Source organism: Otolemur garnettii, unplaced genomic scaffold, assembly GCF_000181295.1.
Source record: "Otolemur garnettii isolate 467f Iridium unplaced genomic scaffold, OtoGar3 scaffold00011, whole genome shotgun sequence".
In the NCBI taxonomy this organism is placed as follows: domain Eukaryota; kingdom Metazoa; phylum Chordata; class Mammalia; order Primates; family Galagidae; genus Otolemur; species Otolemur garnettii.
Genome location: NW_003852406.1, coordinates 29,196,225 through 29,214,100, shown reverse-complemented (window position 1 = coordinate 29,214,100; position 17,876 = coordinate 29,196,225). Strand labels below are relative to the sequence as shown.

Sequence of the window (17,876 nt, the reverse complement as noted above, 5' to 3'; positions counted from 1 at the left end):
GAGCTGAGTACCCTGGGAGGTTTGTAGATCTGGGAAAAAAGCCCCCTGCTCTCCTACCCTTTCAGAGAGCCCACTCTGGTGACCCAGGGGAGCCATCTGGGGCTCTCACAGCAAGGAGGAGGGTCTGATAACAGCCGCTGTCCCCTGCTAGCTACCAAGAGAGTGATGACAACAGTAACAACTCCGTTGATTCATTTCCTGTTGTAGCAGGCGCTCTTTCCAGCCATCCTGCTTTATCGCAGCACTGAAAACACACACTGTCTCCCCAGTTCACAGAGGAGAGCACAGAGGCACAGAATGACCAATTGATGACTTGCAAGGGTATGCAGCTAACTAGGAAACCAGTGCTGGATTCAGATCCAGATCTGTCAGGGTTAGATGCTGCATGTGGTGCAATGAGCTGCCCATAATCAAACCAGGCAGCAGTGGGAGAGCCAGAGAAAGAAATCAGGACTGCAGCCCCACGGCCCTCTGGGTCCTGCATGCCTGTGGACCTCCAGTTCAGCGTCACCTCAGCTTCTGCCAGAGGAGCCAGCCCCATTGCTGGGTTGCCACCCTGACATGTGAGACTGGGCAGCAAGACCACAAAGCTCAGAGCCAGCAGTGCTGGTGGTCGGCCCACAGGGGGTTTCAGCCTGGCCCCAAACCTACCCAAGACTGGGGAGCTGTAAGGCCATCCCTGAGGGGCACAACTGGTCCCTCTGCAGTCTGTCCTAGGCAAGACTTGGCTTTTCAGTCAAGTCTTACAAATTAAGGGATGGTGGGGGTCACCTAGCCTGGAATTCTTTTCAGCACGGCGGGCATCCACGTGGCCCCCAGCTCAGGAACTACTTTCTCACTCCCAGACCGCTCTCGACTGCACCAGTCAGGAGACTAAGGCCCTCCTGTCCTGGTGCTATTTGCTTATCTTAAGAGAAAAGACAGAGCTGGGGCCCAACTCCAATTAATAAGCCAACAGGACACTGCCCCACACAAAACTTGAGTTGCTTAACAAGGACACTCAACTCTGAGGGCTGAGACACCCAAACCCTGGTTTTGCACTGACGTCTCAGTGGTGGAGAGAAGTCTGGCCATCCCCTTCCCACCCCCTCCCCTCACGCGCTGCTATACCGGCTTACAGGGTCTCAAAGCCCAGCACCTGAATTCTTAGCCAAGCCTTGTTTCTGGTTTGCTATGTGGCTTCAAGCAAATCTTGGGACCTGCTTCCTCCCCTTGTACAATAGGAATGGTAACTCCTGTGCCTCCTGCCCCCAGAGGTTTGGTGGGATAGCTAATGACATAATGGGAGGGAATGCCCTTAGAGGATGTTCAGGGAAGACACAGACAGAAGTCACCCTTATGAATAATACATGCCCAGGGTGTCTGGCTGCCAACAGAGGCTCAGCACTTGCCCAGGAGATGCTGTTATTTCCTTTGCTGCCACTGATAGTTTGGTGTGGGAGTGGCAGTGGGCCCTACCCCCAGCCCCAAGCTAGCACAGGCACCCTCAGCACCTCTCCTGAGTTCAACCCTGCTGGCACATCCCATTTGTTCCCTTGTAAGTGATGCTCCAAAGTCACCCAAGTCAGGGGAGAAGGCACAGCTGTTCCTCAGCAAGAGCTGCCTCATCTGCCTTCTCCTCTTTCCAGAACCGGCCAAAACCCTGCATTCCCCCCTCATTAACTAAGTGAAGAATTCATAACTATTATTGCCCCCAAAGAGGGATTGTTTTTCCCTCTTTGGCTCTACTGCTGAAAAGTTTGATATTGTCTTTTAGTGAATAGTTAATTTAATTATCCAAAGAAAATGATGGAACATTTGCTGTGAAAATTTATTGCAAGCTACCAAAGAGACAGTGCTGGGGTAATTCTATGCAGAGCCCCAGGATGCGTCATAGGGGAGCTGGCTGCCTATTCATCCTGAACAAGCAAATGAAATTGACTACCCCAGAGATCAATCAGGACATTAAACACTATGATGGATGTGGCAGAACCCTTTAGTGTCTGAGATTTACGGGGTACCTTTCACCAAGCACTCCAGGAGCCTCCCCAACATCAATTAGGCCTCCTAACTAGGTGGGCCCACTTCCGCCTCCATTGCTTAAAGAAGGGGTGTGGGGCTCCAGGCCCCAGACTCTGTTAACTGCAACCCAAGGAAGCCAAATGCGGACTGGATCCAGACTGCACTACAGAGACGCCTACTTAAGAGCGGCTCAGAGTGGAGGGACGTCAGGCTGTAAGGAGACTCAGGCACAGGGTCCAACTCCTATGTTTTCTGCCTGGGATGCACATCCCCCTCAGCTGATTTTAACTGCTTCTTCTGAACTTGGCAAGGCTGTTCCACCTGGCTCCCCTCCACTGCAGCCCATGCAGCCACGTTGAATTAGGCCAGTCCCCTGTGCTCCCATAGAGGAACCGGGATACGGCCTAAGGTCACCTCATACCAACTGTGTGTCCTTGGGCAAGTCTCTGAAGTTCCGCAGCCTAGTTTTCCCACCTGTTGGGTGGGGAGCATTACACCTTGTCAGGCTGTGAGACTAACATGAGATGATGCAGGTGAAGGGCTCAGCATAGCACCTGGGCAGAACGAGCTCCCTCTGCCTCCGGTGTATGAGGTCTGCCAAGACATTCACAGGTTAAAGCTTAAAGAATCTCGAAAGATTACCCATTTCAGGTTGCCATTTTACAGACACAAACAAAACTTAAAAGGAGAGGGAGGGTGACTAGGCTGCCTCTGAGGCAGTAACAAGAGCTAGATGAGAACTCGGGTGTCCTGGCGGGTGTCCTGGTGACCAGTCCGCCCAGTGGCCCCCAGGTCCCTAACCCAAATGTTCCCTATGCAGCCCCAGACTGGGAAGAGAGCACAGGTGGAGGTGAGCACACAGAATGGCAGCCGTCACCTGCCTTTAAGTACACGTCCAGTTGTGGGAGGTGAAGAAGACAAAAGCCAGGCAGGGAAAGCCTCACCCTCTCACCAAACTCCAAACTAATGCCACAGAGAGCAAATGCCAGTGTACTGCCCAGAGAATCCCTCATTCCATCTTTGCTCCCGGCTTCTAATGACAAGCTTGCTGTTTTGAGGCGATGTGAACAGAGGATGGAGTTCTGGAGAAGCTGGAAGATGCTGGGACACAGCCTGGAACCCCGGCAAGGCCAAGCTCTCCAGGCCTGGAGTTCAGCTCAGGTTCTACACTTTACTGGAGGCTCCCTGGTCACTCACCTCTCCTCCCCATTCTCATCCAGAGGGCAGAATTGATGATGCCCACTTTGGGGACTGTTGGATTAGTGAAGGAACCACGATGCCACTGACAACCATTGAGTTCTTAATAAATAATTTACTTGCTAAAAATCCTGTTTGATTTTGTTCCAGTTCTACCCACTTGCTTTGTGACCCAGGCCACATTGCCTCCTGAGAGTTTGACAGGCAACGTAAGTCAAAAAATGCAGGAAAGTCCTCTATAAGCCAAGGACCATCAGCAGCTTTTCTGCATTTGGGCTCCCCACAAAGATTAGAATACTAGAGCTGGACGAAATTGCGGCAGTATGTCACCCCACACGGACTTTCATGAGGCTATTAGTCAAGCCTCCTTCAGCTCAGCAACAGCTAACCAAATCCATCTGGTACAATGGGTGTCTCTGGGTTTTCCAGCCTCTCAGCCCACTTTTATGTAGACCCAAACAAAAACCCTAGTGAGAGACAGCGTAAAATGCAAGCAGGCTGACCTCCCTTTCAGAGAGAGAGCAAAAACCACACCAGGGGCTAGGGCTTTCCGCCCTGTAGCCTCGCAGACACACCCAGACTGGCAGCAGTGGGGGCCCCCCTGCTACCCTGGGAGGAAGAGCCCCACACTCTGCCTGCCTCTCCCAGAGCACTGGACCCATTTTCACAGTCTCCAGGGGCCCATCCTTCTGCCAAAGAGCTTTCAGCCAAACCCATCCAAGGCATAAGGCCAGAGGGTTCCACCAACAGCCCCCTAAGTGCTTCCATCTCCTCCTCCCTCCATGCTGAATAGCACCAGTTGGGTGATTCCTCCAGGTTAAGTTATGGGCCTTCTTCGAAATCCTTCCTCAAAACCTGTTGATGGCTCCCCACTGGGAGGGGCCAGGATATCACATGGCTCTTTGTGGACCACTTTTAATACAGTGACACATTTAATTCTAACACCCAAACAACTGCCAACTAGCAGAAAGTTTTTTTGTTTTGAGACAGAGTCTCACCATGTCACCCTTGGTAGAGTACTATGGCCTCACAGCTCACAACAACCTCAAACTCTTGGGCTTAGGCGGTTCTCCTGCCTCAGCCTCCCAAGCAGCTGGGACCATAGATACCCGCCACAACACCCAACTATTTTTTTTGTGTTGCAGTTGTCACTGTTGTTTTAGCAGGCCCGGGCTGGGTTCTAACCTGCCTGCTTCGTGTATGTGGCTGGCACCCTAACTGCTGAGCGATAGGCGCTAAGCCTAGCAGAAAGTATTTTTAAATATTCAATGAAATCACTTCATATACAGGCAAAACAAAAGCAGTGTAGGGTCAGTGGCTGTGACCTCCCTTTGTATCTTCTGTTCACTTTGGAATCTAATCACATTCCCAAGAAGACAAAGGAGTAGAAAGAAGTATTCAAGAAACACGTAAGATTGGGAAAATTCTATTGATTAACTTGTCCTGCAAATTAAGAAAGACTTCTACAGTACAATATTCACAGTACCACCCCTGCACCAGCTCCCATAATAGCAGTGTTCTTTGAGAGCAGAGGAACCACTGATCTCTGAGGGAAAACGACCTCCTCAGCCTGTTAGTCAAGGTCTACAATCTAGTCTCAGCTAATTACCACCCTCGACCCCAACCCCAGACTGTCTCTGGCGTCCCCACCAGCTCTGATCTGTTTCCACTTTGGCCTCCACCCACCCCCTCTCCCCCCAGGGAGCCTCTCTGAACATGCTGACCATGCTGAGCTCCTGGTCTCTGCTCTTTCTCCTGTCTCATCTCCTCAAACCCTGACTCTCATTTACAAGCTGTCTGAATCTAGGCAAGTCATATAACACTGTGAGCCTCAGCTTCCTCATCTGTAAAAGAGGAATGGTAATATCATTTTACTTATGGGGTGTTGCGAGGACTGAAAGGGGTTTAATACGTGTAAAGTGCTAGAACAGTAAAAATAATTACTTTATGCTATGATGATGATGACTTCTACACAGCAAACACTGGTAAGTGAACAGGTGCTTGGGGCTGGGGCAGGATAGCCAGGACAGAGGGAGAAAAAGGCAGAATGACCAAGCAGTGCAACTCTGAGGCAAGGAGTCATGCAGGCTGGGATGGCCTCCCTGAGCCACCTTCTCCTGGGGGGCCCCTGCAGCTCTCACCTCTGCCATCTCTCCTGCCTCCCAATTACAGCAGCCAATAGAGACGAGGGGTAGATGCAGCTGCCCCTGAGCAAGGCTAGCAGATGTTAACCTTGGAAGGAGCCTCACAGGTGCAACAAGATACAGGAATTACTTTCACGAGTGATTCGAGCCATGTGGCCATGGACAAGTCACGGTCTGTGCCTCAGTATCCCCAACTGTACTCCAGGGGGCTGACTAGATGATCAGTGGGTGCTTCACATTCTAGGATTCCATGATTCTAACACAGACTCACTTGCAAAAAGGGATCATTTTACTGTTCTCTCATCTCATTAAAAGAAGGTTAAAATGCCAAGGACAACTATTTATGATTCTTTTAGATAGGATCTTGCTCTATAGCCCAGGCTAGAGTGCAGTGGCATGATCACAGGAACCCCAATCTCCTGGGCTCCAGCAATCCTCCTTCCTCAGACCCCCCTAAGCATGCACCACCACACCTGGCTAACATTTCTATTTTTTATAGACATAGGGTCTTGCTTTTGCTCATGCTGGTCTCAAGCTCCTGGCTTCAAGCAATCCACTTGCCTTGGCCTTCTGAAGTGCTGAGATGAGCCACCACACCCAGCCCAAAGATAACTTTTAAAAGAGTTTCTTCTGGCTCGGCACCTATGGCTCAACCAGCTAGGGCGCCAGCCACGTACACCTAGGGTGGCGGGTTCGAATCCCCAGCCTGGACCCGCCAAACAACAATGACGGCTGCAACCAAAAAAATGGCCGGGCGTTGTGGCGGGCGCCTGTGGTCCCAGCTACTTGGGAGGCAGAGGCAGGAGACTCGCTTGAGCCCAGGAGTTGGAGGTTGCTGTGAGCTGTAATGCCACGGCACTCTACCCAGGGGGACAGCTTGAGGCTCTGTCTCAAAAAAAAAAAAAAAAGAGTTTCTTCTGTGATTTGCATAAACTGGTTAGCAAAAAGAAAAAAAATGTGTTTCACAGCAAGTGATTAAGACACAGATTAGAAAGGGTCCAACTAGTCAGTTTTAGGAAGGGACCCAGGCTGACCACACAAAGAGACGGCCCAGGGTCTCTGCCCCTCCCTTCCTTCATCACTGACCCAGGTCCATACTCCTGCAGATCTGCATCAGGAGGGCAGTTCTGTCCCCTCTGCTCGCCTCCCTACCCATGCTTTCCTGTGAACCTGTTAAAAGACTCACCATCCTCTGATCTTGGGCCTGCACCAGGACAGACTACAGCCCCTGGTGATGCTCTGGGCCTCGGCTGGAGCTAGGGCAGCGGAATGAGAGGGCCAGAGGTGATCACACATTCTGCTGACTCATGGGCCTGGCTGCTTTCTAAAAGAGTCCAAAGGAAGCTTATAGGAGGGCAAAAGAACGGCCAGAGCATTTTCTGGGCAGGATTTTAAACATTTATGAGAAAACCAAACTACCCGTTTGTGTAAGAGGCCATAATGTGTCTCAAAGAGGCTGGTCCTTCTCTACTCTCCCCTTTTTACAGACACAAAGTGCTATAAGCTGACAAAGCCTTAAAATGAGACGAAAAATTAAATTTAACTTAAGCCAACTAAACATTTGGTAGGGTCAGGTTTAAGTCAGGTCTGCTTCTGTCACATTACCTCTGATGTTCTGAAGACTGGAGCATGTTTGAGATAATACTCACGCTTCGTAGCCAGGCTTCTTCAACCTAGTTCCCTTTTTTATAAAACACGCCCTTCTATGCAACTAGCTGGTAGGAACAGTCCTGTTTACAACCTTGCCTAAAATAAAACACAGAGCTCTCCATGAACAAGACAGGGAAAGAAAGAATAAATGAATTTTTACTCCCTTTCTTTAAATTTCTCTTTAAGAGGCTCGGACAGGCTTTATTATAGATTTTATTACATAATTAGAAAATTTCAAAAAATAATTGTTTGGAGCCACAAATAGTTAAAAATAAACATAACAGTTTCATAAAAAAAGCATTATGGCATCTTTTAGAAATTTTTCCTTGAATTATGAAATGTAGCTCTCCACGCTTTCCAATGACATAATCCATGAAGTTCTGTGATTCCGGCTGAATACTCTGACACTGTTTTTCTTCTTAACATGTGATCATGATTCATTTTTTCTTCAAAATCTCAGTCATTTCAGGAACTACCTGTGAATTTAAAAAAAAAAAAAAGTAATTAAGCAACTTGCACCTTCACTGTGATATACTCACAGCTCCTTAAGTACAAAACAGCCAAACAAATGAACAAACCCCAATGCAAATCACTGCTGAGGCACAAAACCTCCCTTCTGCCCCATCCCAGAGCTCCATGCTCTCCTGTACTCTCCTCCCACCTGGGGGAGGGCCAGGCTGCCCTGGACACAGGGATGCAAGGCCCAGAGCCTGCTCATTCCCCTGGACTGACACACCACACACTTCAGAAAGGCACCATAGGAAACAGGAAGTTGACTGTCTTATCTGGGCTAAGAGCAGTGTTTTCCACCTTCGTGTTCTCCCTGGCTTCCTCCTACCCTTCCTGCAGTCCTGGTTTCCTTCAGAGTCCACACTGAGGTCTCTGCTTAGTCATGACTCCCGTCAGCCTCCTCTGCTGCTTGTTCTCTCGCTGTCATCTGTTCATTCACTTTTCATTTTACACACATTCTGGTTGCTAGTTCTTAGCACGGTGCTATCATCTGGCATAAAGAAATGTGCTGCACGCTGAACGTTCAGTATTACTGCTCTTTATTAAAATCAAGACCTTGTGCTAATGCAGTGGTGCTGGTCAGCAGACTCAGTAAGAAATCAAAGCAAGGGCAACTGCCCAAGTTGGCTTCCGCTTTAAAAAGGATTAGTGACTAACCCTTAGTCTTGGCAATGAGCGGCTGCAACTGGAGCCTCCAGTGCAGAGCTGCTTAGTGACTGCCGGGACAACAGAGGGGAGCCACACCGGGGGATGCAGGCACTGTCACACAGACATTATGAAAACCATTCCAGCCACTTGTGTAAAATATCAATTACTCAGTCTTCTGAGGGGCTGCTGGCTTTCTGAGCTCACAAAGATCTCGGCTGAACTCGCCACTGATGAATATAGCCTCTCAATTATTTAAGAGAGCTACATTTCCATTAGGTGGAAATAATGCGTTCGTACAAAATTTATTAAGGAAATTGTCAACATGTTGTTTCTTCCGAATGTCACTTTGTCTCCAGCCTATTAAAAGGCCCGTGTTTACCATGGAGCCAGCAGGCAATTGCTCAGGGCGGCATTAAGTGCTGGCACCACTTCTCCTAGCTTCCCTCCTCGGCAGAGAGACCATGAGCTCATGCCAGTCACACAGATGACGTGCTAACGGAACCCCACGTGGGACCTATGAAAAATAGGCTAGAGCCCAACTTCTTTCCTCAGGAAGCAAAATATTAATTGGGTTTAGAATGTTCACTTCTTAAAAATCTTACAGACTGTCCTACTAAAACACTCCCACAAAAGGGCTGAGAGGACTCTTCTCTCCATCACCTGTATCTTTTTTATTAGACCAACTGCAGGCTTTCCAACCTTACCAAACACTGCCTTATTTACGGGAAAAAGTGCTAACTTGGGTTCACTGAGTGCCTGAGCACACTGACACATCTGGACCTTATTTCTATTCTCTCTTAGATACTGCAGAGGCAGCTCCCTACCCACGCAGACCAAATAAGGGGGCATTTAAGTCGGAAAAAATACAAAACACTGATACAAACCATAATATAAACAAGTCTCACTGACTTAGTACTTCCTCAGGAGTGCCTGCCACCATGAGAGTGACGAGAGGCTCCAGCTGGACACCTGCCCACAAGGAGCTCTGCATCCCAGCTGCTGAGAACACACAGAAGCCTACAAAGCACCAACAGGAAGGTGCTCATCTTATACCGGAACATAGGAGAATGAGGATAACAGCATTAAATGCTACAAAATCAGGAGTTTACAGAAGAAAGAGCGGTGTGGATCAGGGAAATGCAGAACCACCACCTAAGCAACCTGGGCAAAAATGAGAGGACAGAGATAAATGCTGCAGGTCCCACAGAGAGCAAGAGATTCTAATGACTGTCATGAACAGCTGCCCTGAGAAGAGAAACAGAAGATCTGAAAAGATAGGGTGGGATGCCAAGTCCATTCAATGGGGACAGAATGGTCTCTTTAGCACATGAGGCTGGGACAGATAAGATATCACATGCAAAAGAAGCTGGACCTCTACCTCACACCATGTAGAAAAACTAACTCAAAATGGATCAACAGCCTAAACATAGCTAAAACTCCATAAAACTCTTAGAAGAAAGCATCAGGGTGAATCTTCACAACCTTAGATTTGGCAATGGGTTTTTACATATGACCACAAAGTCATGGTAATTGAACAACCTACTGCTTAACAATTATTGGGTCAAGGAGGAAATTAAGATGGAAATCAAAAGATTCCGCAAACTTGATCACAAAAGGGACACAAGTTATCAAAATTTATGGGATTCAACAAAAGCAATCCTAAGGGGAAAAATTACAGCTTTAAATGCCTCAGGCTTGGAGCCTGTGGCTCAAGTAGCTAAGGCTCCAGCCACATACACCTAAGGTAGTGGGTTCGAATCCAGCCCAGGCCCACCAAACAACAATGATGGCTGCAACCAAAAAATAAATAAATAAATAAATAAATAAAGCCGGGCGTTGTGACAGGTGCCTGTGGTCCCAGCTACTTGAGAGGTTGAAGCAGGAGACTCGCTTGAGCCCAGGAGTTGGAGGTTGCTGTGAGCTGTGATGCCACAGCACTCTACCCAGGGGGACAGCTTGAAGATCTGTCTCAAAAATAAATAAATAAATAAATGCCCACATCCAAAAGACAGAAAAATCACAAATCAATAATCTAATGAATCCTCTAAAGATATTAGGAAAGGAAGAGAAATAACTAAAGTCAAACAACTAAATGAAATAAAAACCCAAATGAAACCAGAAGACTAATAAAACAAAAACTTGGGGCTCGGCGCCTGTGGCTCAAGCGGCTAGGGCGCCAGCCACATACACCTAAGATGGCAGGTTTGAATCCCCAGCCCGGGCCCGCCAAACAACAATGATGGCTGCAACCAAAAAATAGCCGGGGGTTGTGGTGGGCGCCTGTGGTCCCAGCTACTTGGGAGGCTGAGGCAGGAGACTCGCTTGAGCCCAGGACTTGGAGGTTGCTGTGAGCTGTGATGCCACAGCACTCTACCCAGGGGGATAGCTTGAGGCTCTGTCTCAAAAAAAAAGAAAGAAAGAAAAAAACAAAAACTTGGTTCTTTGAAAAGATAAACACAATTGATAGGCCTCTCATTAGATTAACCAGAAATAGAAGAGAAAGGACCCAGATAAGCTCAATCAGAAATGAAAAAGGAAATATTACAACTGATACCACAGATATACAAAATATCATCTGTGAATAAATTTTAAAACATTGAGAGAATGGACAAATTACTGGAAACCAACAAACTCCCAAGGCTCAATCAGGATGAAACAGACTCCTGAAGAGACCAGAAATGAGCAATGAAAAGAGAAGCAACAATAAAAAATCTCCCAACAAAAAAATGTCCAGGGCCCGATGGTTTCACAGCCCAATTTTATCAGACCTACAAAGAACTGCTATCAAAACTGCAGAAAATTATTTCATAACATCAAGAAGAAAAGACTCCTCCTCAACTCATTCTACGAAGCCATTATCACTTTGATACCAAAGCCAGGAAAAGACACAACAACAAAAAATAAAGAAAACTATAGACCAACATCATGTATGAATATAGATATGAAAATCCTCAATAAACTCCTAGCAAACCAAATTCAGCAGCACATCAAAAAAATAATCTATCTAGCCAAGGATTCAAGGATGGTTCAACATACTTAAATCCATAAATGTGATTCACTACATAAATGGAAGCAAAAAATAAAGATCATGTGATCTCTCAATAGATGCAGAAAAATTTGGCACCCCTTTTATAATAAAAAGTCTTAACAAAATAGGCATAGATGGAACATAGTTGAAAATTACAAAAACTAATATGACAAACACACAGCCAACATCATACTGACCACAGGAAAGCCGAAAGCATTCCCACTGAGAACTGGAACAACACGAGGATACCTATGTCACCACCTCCATTCAGCACAGCTCTGGAAGTCCTACCCAGAACATCAGGCAAAAGAAGGAAACTAAGGGCATCCAAGTGGGGAAAGAGGTCAAACTATCGCTCTTTGCTGTTAAAAATATCCATATAGCCCAAAATGATTTAAAGATTCAATGCAATCCCCATCAAAATACCAACATCATTTTTTGCAAATATAGAAAAAGTAACTCTATGCTTCGTTTGGAAGAAGAAAGAGCCTACATAGCCAAAGCAACCTTAAACAAAAGGAACAAATCTGGAGGCATCACTTTACCAGACTTTAAACTACAAGACCACAGTAACCAAAACTGCATAGTACTGCCACAAAAATAGAGCCATGGACCAGTGGAACAGAACAGAGAATCCAGGTATAAAGCCATCTACATAGTGCCATGTGATCTTTGACAAAACAGACAACAGTATACACTAGGGAAAGAATCCCTATTAAATAAATGGTGCTGAGAAAACTGGACAGCCACACCTAGAAGAATGACAGGATCCAAATCTCTCACCACTCACAAAAATTAATTCAAGATGGATAATAGTTCTAAGCCATGAAACCGTAAGAATTTTGATGAAAATGTTGGAAAAATTCTTAATCAGGGTCGGGCACAGTGGCTCACGTCTAAGCACTCTGGGAGCCCTCGGTGGATTGCTTGAGCTCACAAGTTTGAGACCAGCCTGAGCAAGAGTGAGATCCCATCTCTAAAAATAGCCGGGTGTTGTGGCGGGCTCCTGATAGTCCCAGCTACTCGGGAGGCTGAGGCAAGAGAATTGCTTGAGCCCAAGAATTTGAGGTTATTGTGAGCTATGATGTCACAACACTCGACAGAGGGCGACAAAGTGAGACTCTGTCTCAAAACAAAACAAAACAAAAACAACTCTTAATCAGTCTAGGCAAAGAGTTTATAAAGATAACCTCAAGGGCAACCACAGCAATAACAAAAACAAGTAAGTGGGAACTGATTAAACTAAAAGGCTTTTGCATAGCCAAGGAAACAAACACAGCAAACAGACAACCACTGAAAGGAAGAAAATACCTGCATGCTCTACATCCAACAGAGGGCTAATCACTGGAATCTACAAAGAACTCGAGCAAATCAGCAAGGAAAGACCCAAACAGCCCAATAAAAAGTAGGCAAAAGACATGAAAGAAGCTTTTCACAAGATAGACTAATTATCAATATACTCATGAAAAATGCTCAGCATCACTAATCACAGGGAAATGCCGATCAAAACCACTGTAAGCTATCATCTAACCTCAGTGAGAATGGATTTGATCAAAAAGTTCCAAAACAACAGATGCTGGCATGGATGTGGATACAGTGTTGGTAGGACCTGCAAACAAATTAATGCAACCTCTATGGAAAATAACATGGAGATTCCTCAAAGAACTCAAAGTAGACCTACCATTTGATCCAGCAATTCCACTACTGGCATTTACCCAAAGGGAAAAAAGTCATTTTATCAAAAAGACACTCGTACTTAAAAGTTTATTGCAGCACAATTCATAATTGCAAATATGTGGAATCAACCCAAGTGCCCATCAATCATGAGTGGATTAATGAAATGTGGTATATGTACACCATGGAGTACTACTCAGCCATTAAAAAACATGAATTAATACAGCTATCTGGATGGAACTGGAGATGGGAAGCGTCCCAAGAACAAACACCACACGTACTCACTATTAAACTGGAACAAACTGTTCAGCGCTCATGGGCACAGTTGTAAGTCAAACTCAACAGAAATCATGTGGGTGGGAGGAGATGAGGAGATGGGTGAAATCACACCTCTGGGCAGGTACAGTGGACACTACCTGGGTGATGGGCACACTTACAACTTTGGAGCAGTACAAAAGCAATCCACGTAACCAAAACATTTATATCCCTGTAATACTGTGAAATTTTTGAAAAGTAAAAGGATAACCTACAGAATAGGAGATTATTCTGGAAATATTTGGAAATCATGTATCTGAGAAGTGTTCAGTATCCGGAATGTATCATGACTCCTACAAGTCGACCAAAAGACAAATGACCCAACTAGGAAATGGGCAAAGTATCTGGATAGACCTTTCTCCAGAGAAAATCCACGAATCGCCTCTAAGCACATGAAAAGATGCTCAGCATCACCAGCCCCTGGGGAGGTGCAAATTACAACCACAAGTAGACAGCACTTCACACCCACTAGGATGGCTATCATCAAAAAGACACAGTAACGATTAACAAGCATATGGAGAAACTGGCCCCCTCATTTTTGATAAGAATGCAAAATGTGACAGCCATTTTTGTTTTGTTTTGTTTTTTGAGTCAGGCTCTCACTCTGTCTTCCAGGCTGGAGTGCAGTGGCCCAGTCACAGCTCACTGCAGCCTCAAACTCCTGGGCTCAAGAGATTTTCCTACCTCGACTTCTCAAAGTACTAGGATTACAGGTATGAGCCACCATGCCCACCAGGATAGCCACTCTGAAAACAGTCTGACAAGTCTTCAAAATGTTAAATATAAAGTTACCACGTGACTAAGCAACTACATTCCTAGACACATACTCCAAAGAATTTAAAGCCTATGTGTGCAAAAAACCTTATTCATGAATGTTCACAGCAGCATTATTTATAATAGCCCCAAAGGGAGAAAACCCAAAATGTTCATCTAATGATAAATGGACAAACAAAATGTGGCCCATTCAATTGATATTTGGCAAGAAAAAGAAGCATGTTACAACACGGATGACCTTGAAACCTTATGCTGAAAGAGCCAGCTACAAAACACCTCCTGTTACATGATTCCATTCCATGAAAGGTCTAAGACTGGCAAATCTATAAAGAAAGAAAGGAGCTAGGAGCTGGGGTACAGGGGGTAGTGTAGAATAGGAACTGAATGCTAATCGGTGTGAGTTTCTTCACAGTGCGATTAAAATGTTCTGGGATTACACAGTGGTTGCATAACTTGGTGAAGATACTAAAAACCACTGAATTGTACATTTTAAGATGGTCGGTTTTATGGTATGCGAATTTTACCTTGGTAAAGCTGTTACATTAAAAAAAACACACACACACGCTCAAGTTGTACCCTATGTAGCCCAACTCTTGGGCTCAAGCGATCCTCTTGCCTCAGTTTTTCTATTTGTAGTAGAGACAGGGTCTCGCTTTTGCTCAGGCTAGTCTCAAACTCATGAGCTCAGGCAAGCCACCTGGCATTGGCCTCCCACTTTAGTCTGTTGCTCCAGAATAAAGTACTGTGGCGCCATCATCGCTAGCAACAACTTCAAACTCCCGGGCTCAAGTGATCCTCCTGCCTTAAGCTCCCAAGCAGTTGGGACTATGGGTGCCTACCACAACACCCAGCTAGTTTTTCTATTTTTAATAGAGATGGGGTCTCACTCTCACTCAGGTTTCGAACTCCTGATCTCAAGGGATCCTCCTGTCTTGGCTTCCCAGAGTGACAGGATTACAGGCATGAACTACTGTGCCTGGCTGACTTAATTATATAAGTATTAAAATATTCTCTTGAGAAAAAACAAACGTCAACTGCAGTAGATGACTATTTGCAAACATGTCAATATGGTACATGCAGAGGTTCAGAAAGTTTTTAGGTTTTTTTTTTAAGACACAGAGCCTCACTTTTGGTGCCCTTGGTAAAGTGCCATGGCATCACGCAGCTCACAGCAACCTACAACTCCTGGGCTTAAGTGAGTCTCTTGCCTCAGCCTCCAGAGTAGCTGGAACTACAGGCGCCCACCACAATGCCTGGCTATTTTTTTGGTTCCCGGGGCCTGGTTTGAACCCACTACCCTCGGTATATATGGGGCTGGCTGGTGCCCTACTCACTGAGCCACAGGCACCGCTCAGAAAGTGTTTTTAAATAAAAATATTTACCCCTCTATCCGTACCTAACTAAATTCTTGTTACAAAGTTACCATCATAGTAACAAAATATTTTTCTTTTTCATGCTAGCTACCCTTCCCATTAGGACAGAGGTTCTCAACCTGTGGGTCATGACCCACAGGAACTGTATTAAAGGGCCACCGCATAAGGAAGGTTGAGAACCACTGCATTAGGACATTTAAGTGGCCAAATGACTGTTATTATTGTTTGTTCTTATACACCTAGGCCAGGCAACAGGAACAGCTGACCTACTTGAACCTCAAATTTCAGATATAGGGTCACTGGGAGAGAGTGTACATTCTTGCCAAGCAAGATCTCCTCTGGGCCTCCTGAAGGGAAGGGTGCTCGACAATGAACCAGAGTAACAGCCCCATCCTAGTCTCTACATGCAGCTGAGCCATTACTCAGGGATCACCAAGCAGCTAAAGGAGCCCACGTCCTTCCTTCACTGTGCATACGTGTACATTACACCAGGGTGCAAATGTGCTCTCAACGCGCACTCACTAGTTCACCCAGATGATCACTTACAATTCTGGTGAAGCTATGGTAATGGCCAATCCTCGTGCTATGAGGGCCACCCTAGCTCTGTTCTCAGGCTGCAGACTTTTCACTGAAGCCCACAGCCCCTTGCTGTGGTTTGGCGTGAGGGGTTCCTCATTCCAGCAAACCCCCTCCTAGGGTGGGATGCTACTTGCAGAGTGTCACCTCACGCATGTGTGATTGCTGCATAAGGAATCTAGCAGCTTTAGGCAGGCCAAGGGGGAAAGAAACAGCCTGGCCATGCAGGGGTGATACATAACCTTAAAGGTCATGACTTTCAAATGTGCCATATGATAGCAGGTGCTTATCACCTGTAATTCACTAAGTTAATTAGTATTATTAAAGTCATTTTTCTTGTGGGGAGGGCAGATATGGAATTAATGGCTGAGTAGTAAGAATACTCAAAAGTGAAGAGTGTGAGGAGTAAGAAAGCAATGTTCTCCCTACACCTGTCGTGTTAGGAAGGCCTTTTAACCCTGAAGCACAGCAGGGTATTCTCTCTGAGTCAAATAAGCTGGACTGCATCACTCTGCTGTTCTCCTGAAAAGTGCCAGTATCCTCAGCAAATCCTTGAATAAGGAGGTTTGGTGTTAATTTCTTTAGGGTACCTGCCAGATACGATTCTAGGTTACAGTTAGTCAAGTCACTTCACGCTGTGTGTTAACTTAGCACCTGAAACACCAAGAGCCACATGGATACTTTCAAGACAATTTGGACTCCTCCTTAAGGGGAAAGTTATAATAAACAACTTAATTTTAAGTAGGTGAGAATTGCATACCTATATTAACAGCATATATACAGACAGACACATAAACACAATGTTTTCTTTTAATAGCTTCATCCTTGACCAACTCTGAAAGGTTCTTAGATGATAATCTAGATAACAGCAATTTCTCTCAGGCCAGTTTACCTTAAATAAATCTGCAACAATTCCATAATCTGCCACTTGGAAAATCGGAGCTTCTGGGTCTTTATTAATAGCCACGATTGTCTGTGAAACAAAAACAAAGAGTTCGACTTTTATAAAGAAAATATACCACATAGACTAACAGTTCTATTTTAACTCCTCTTACATCATATTAATAATCTTAAAATGTTTACCAAATAAGACTAATCTGATATATTTGCACAAATACTATAAATTTATTAGAAGTTTCTGCGTTGGAATGTAGTGAAATTATTTCTTATCCACCATTAGCCCATCTCAGTATAGCTGGTATTAAAAGATACATTAAGTATGCCTAACTTAAAATATAGTATTAAAATTTTAAAATCAGCTGGGCAGTGTTGACTTATACCTGTAATCTCAACACTTTGAGAGGCAGAGGCAGGAGGATGGCTTGAGGCCAGAAATTGGAGACCACCTTGAGTAACAAAGTGAAGCCTCCCTTTCTACAAAAACAAATCTATACCCAAATTCACAGTCTTTGTGGCTCAACTATTCTGACCTCTATATTCTTTTTTTCCTTTTCTTTTTGTAGAGACAGAGTCTCACTTTATTGCCGTTGGTAGAATGCCGTGGCATTCCAGCTCATAGCAACCTCCAACTCCTGGGCTTAGGTGATTCTCTTGCCTCAGCCTCCCGAGTAGCCGGGACTACAAGCGCCTGCACAACACCAGGCTCGGACCTCTATATTCTCCACCCTATTTATTATTTTAGAATTATCATCTAGGTCTCTTCTGAGAATGTAAAAACCAATTATCTTGTCAGCCTTTTATTAAAGGAGAACTTTAAAATAAAAAAATTTAATTTATTATGTATATAGCAAATGTAATATAAGAAGAAAATTACTATGTCTATTATAAACCATCAAATGTTTCTCTTATAAAAATATCCTTTTTTTTTCTTTTTTTGAGACAGTCTTGCTTTGTCACCCTGGCTGGGGTGCTGTAGCATCATCACAGCTCACAGCAATTCCAAACTCCCGGGTTCTAGCGAGCCTCCTACCTCAGCCTCCCAAGTAGCTGGGACTACAGGTGCCTCCCATAATATCCAACTAATTT

General features: G+C 45.3%; 1 protein-coding gene across 1 annotated transcript in view; it reads right to left on the bottom strand.

Annotated features, from left to right (window-relative positions):
• Nucleotides 1-7,184: 7,184 nt before the first annotated feature.
• Nucleotides 7,185-17,876, bottom strand: part of ETFA (electron transfer flavoprotein alpha subunit) — a 69,370-nt gene continuing 58,678 nt past the window's right edge. Inside the window, exons 11-12 of the mRNA XM_003784547.2 lie at nt 16,783-16,863; nt 7,185-7,468 (exon numbers count right to left, since the gene is read on the bottom strand). Coding sequence (XP_003784595.1) covers nt 7,430-7,468; nt 16,783-16,863 — 120 coding nt within the window. The 3' untranslated portion in view covers nt 7,185-7,429. The remainder of the gene's footprint in view (nt 7,469-16,782; nt 16,864-17,876) is intronic.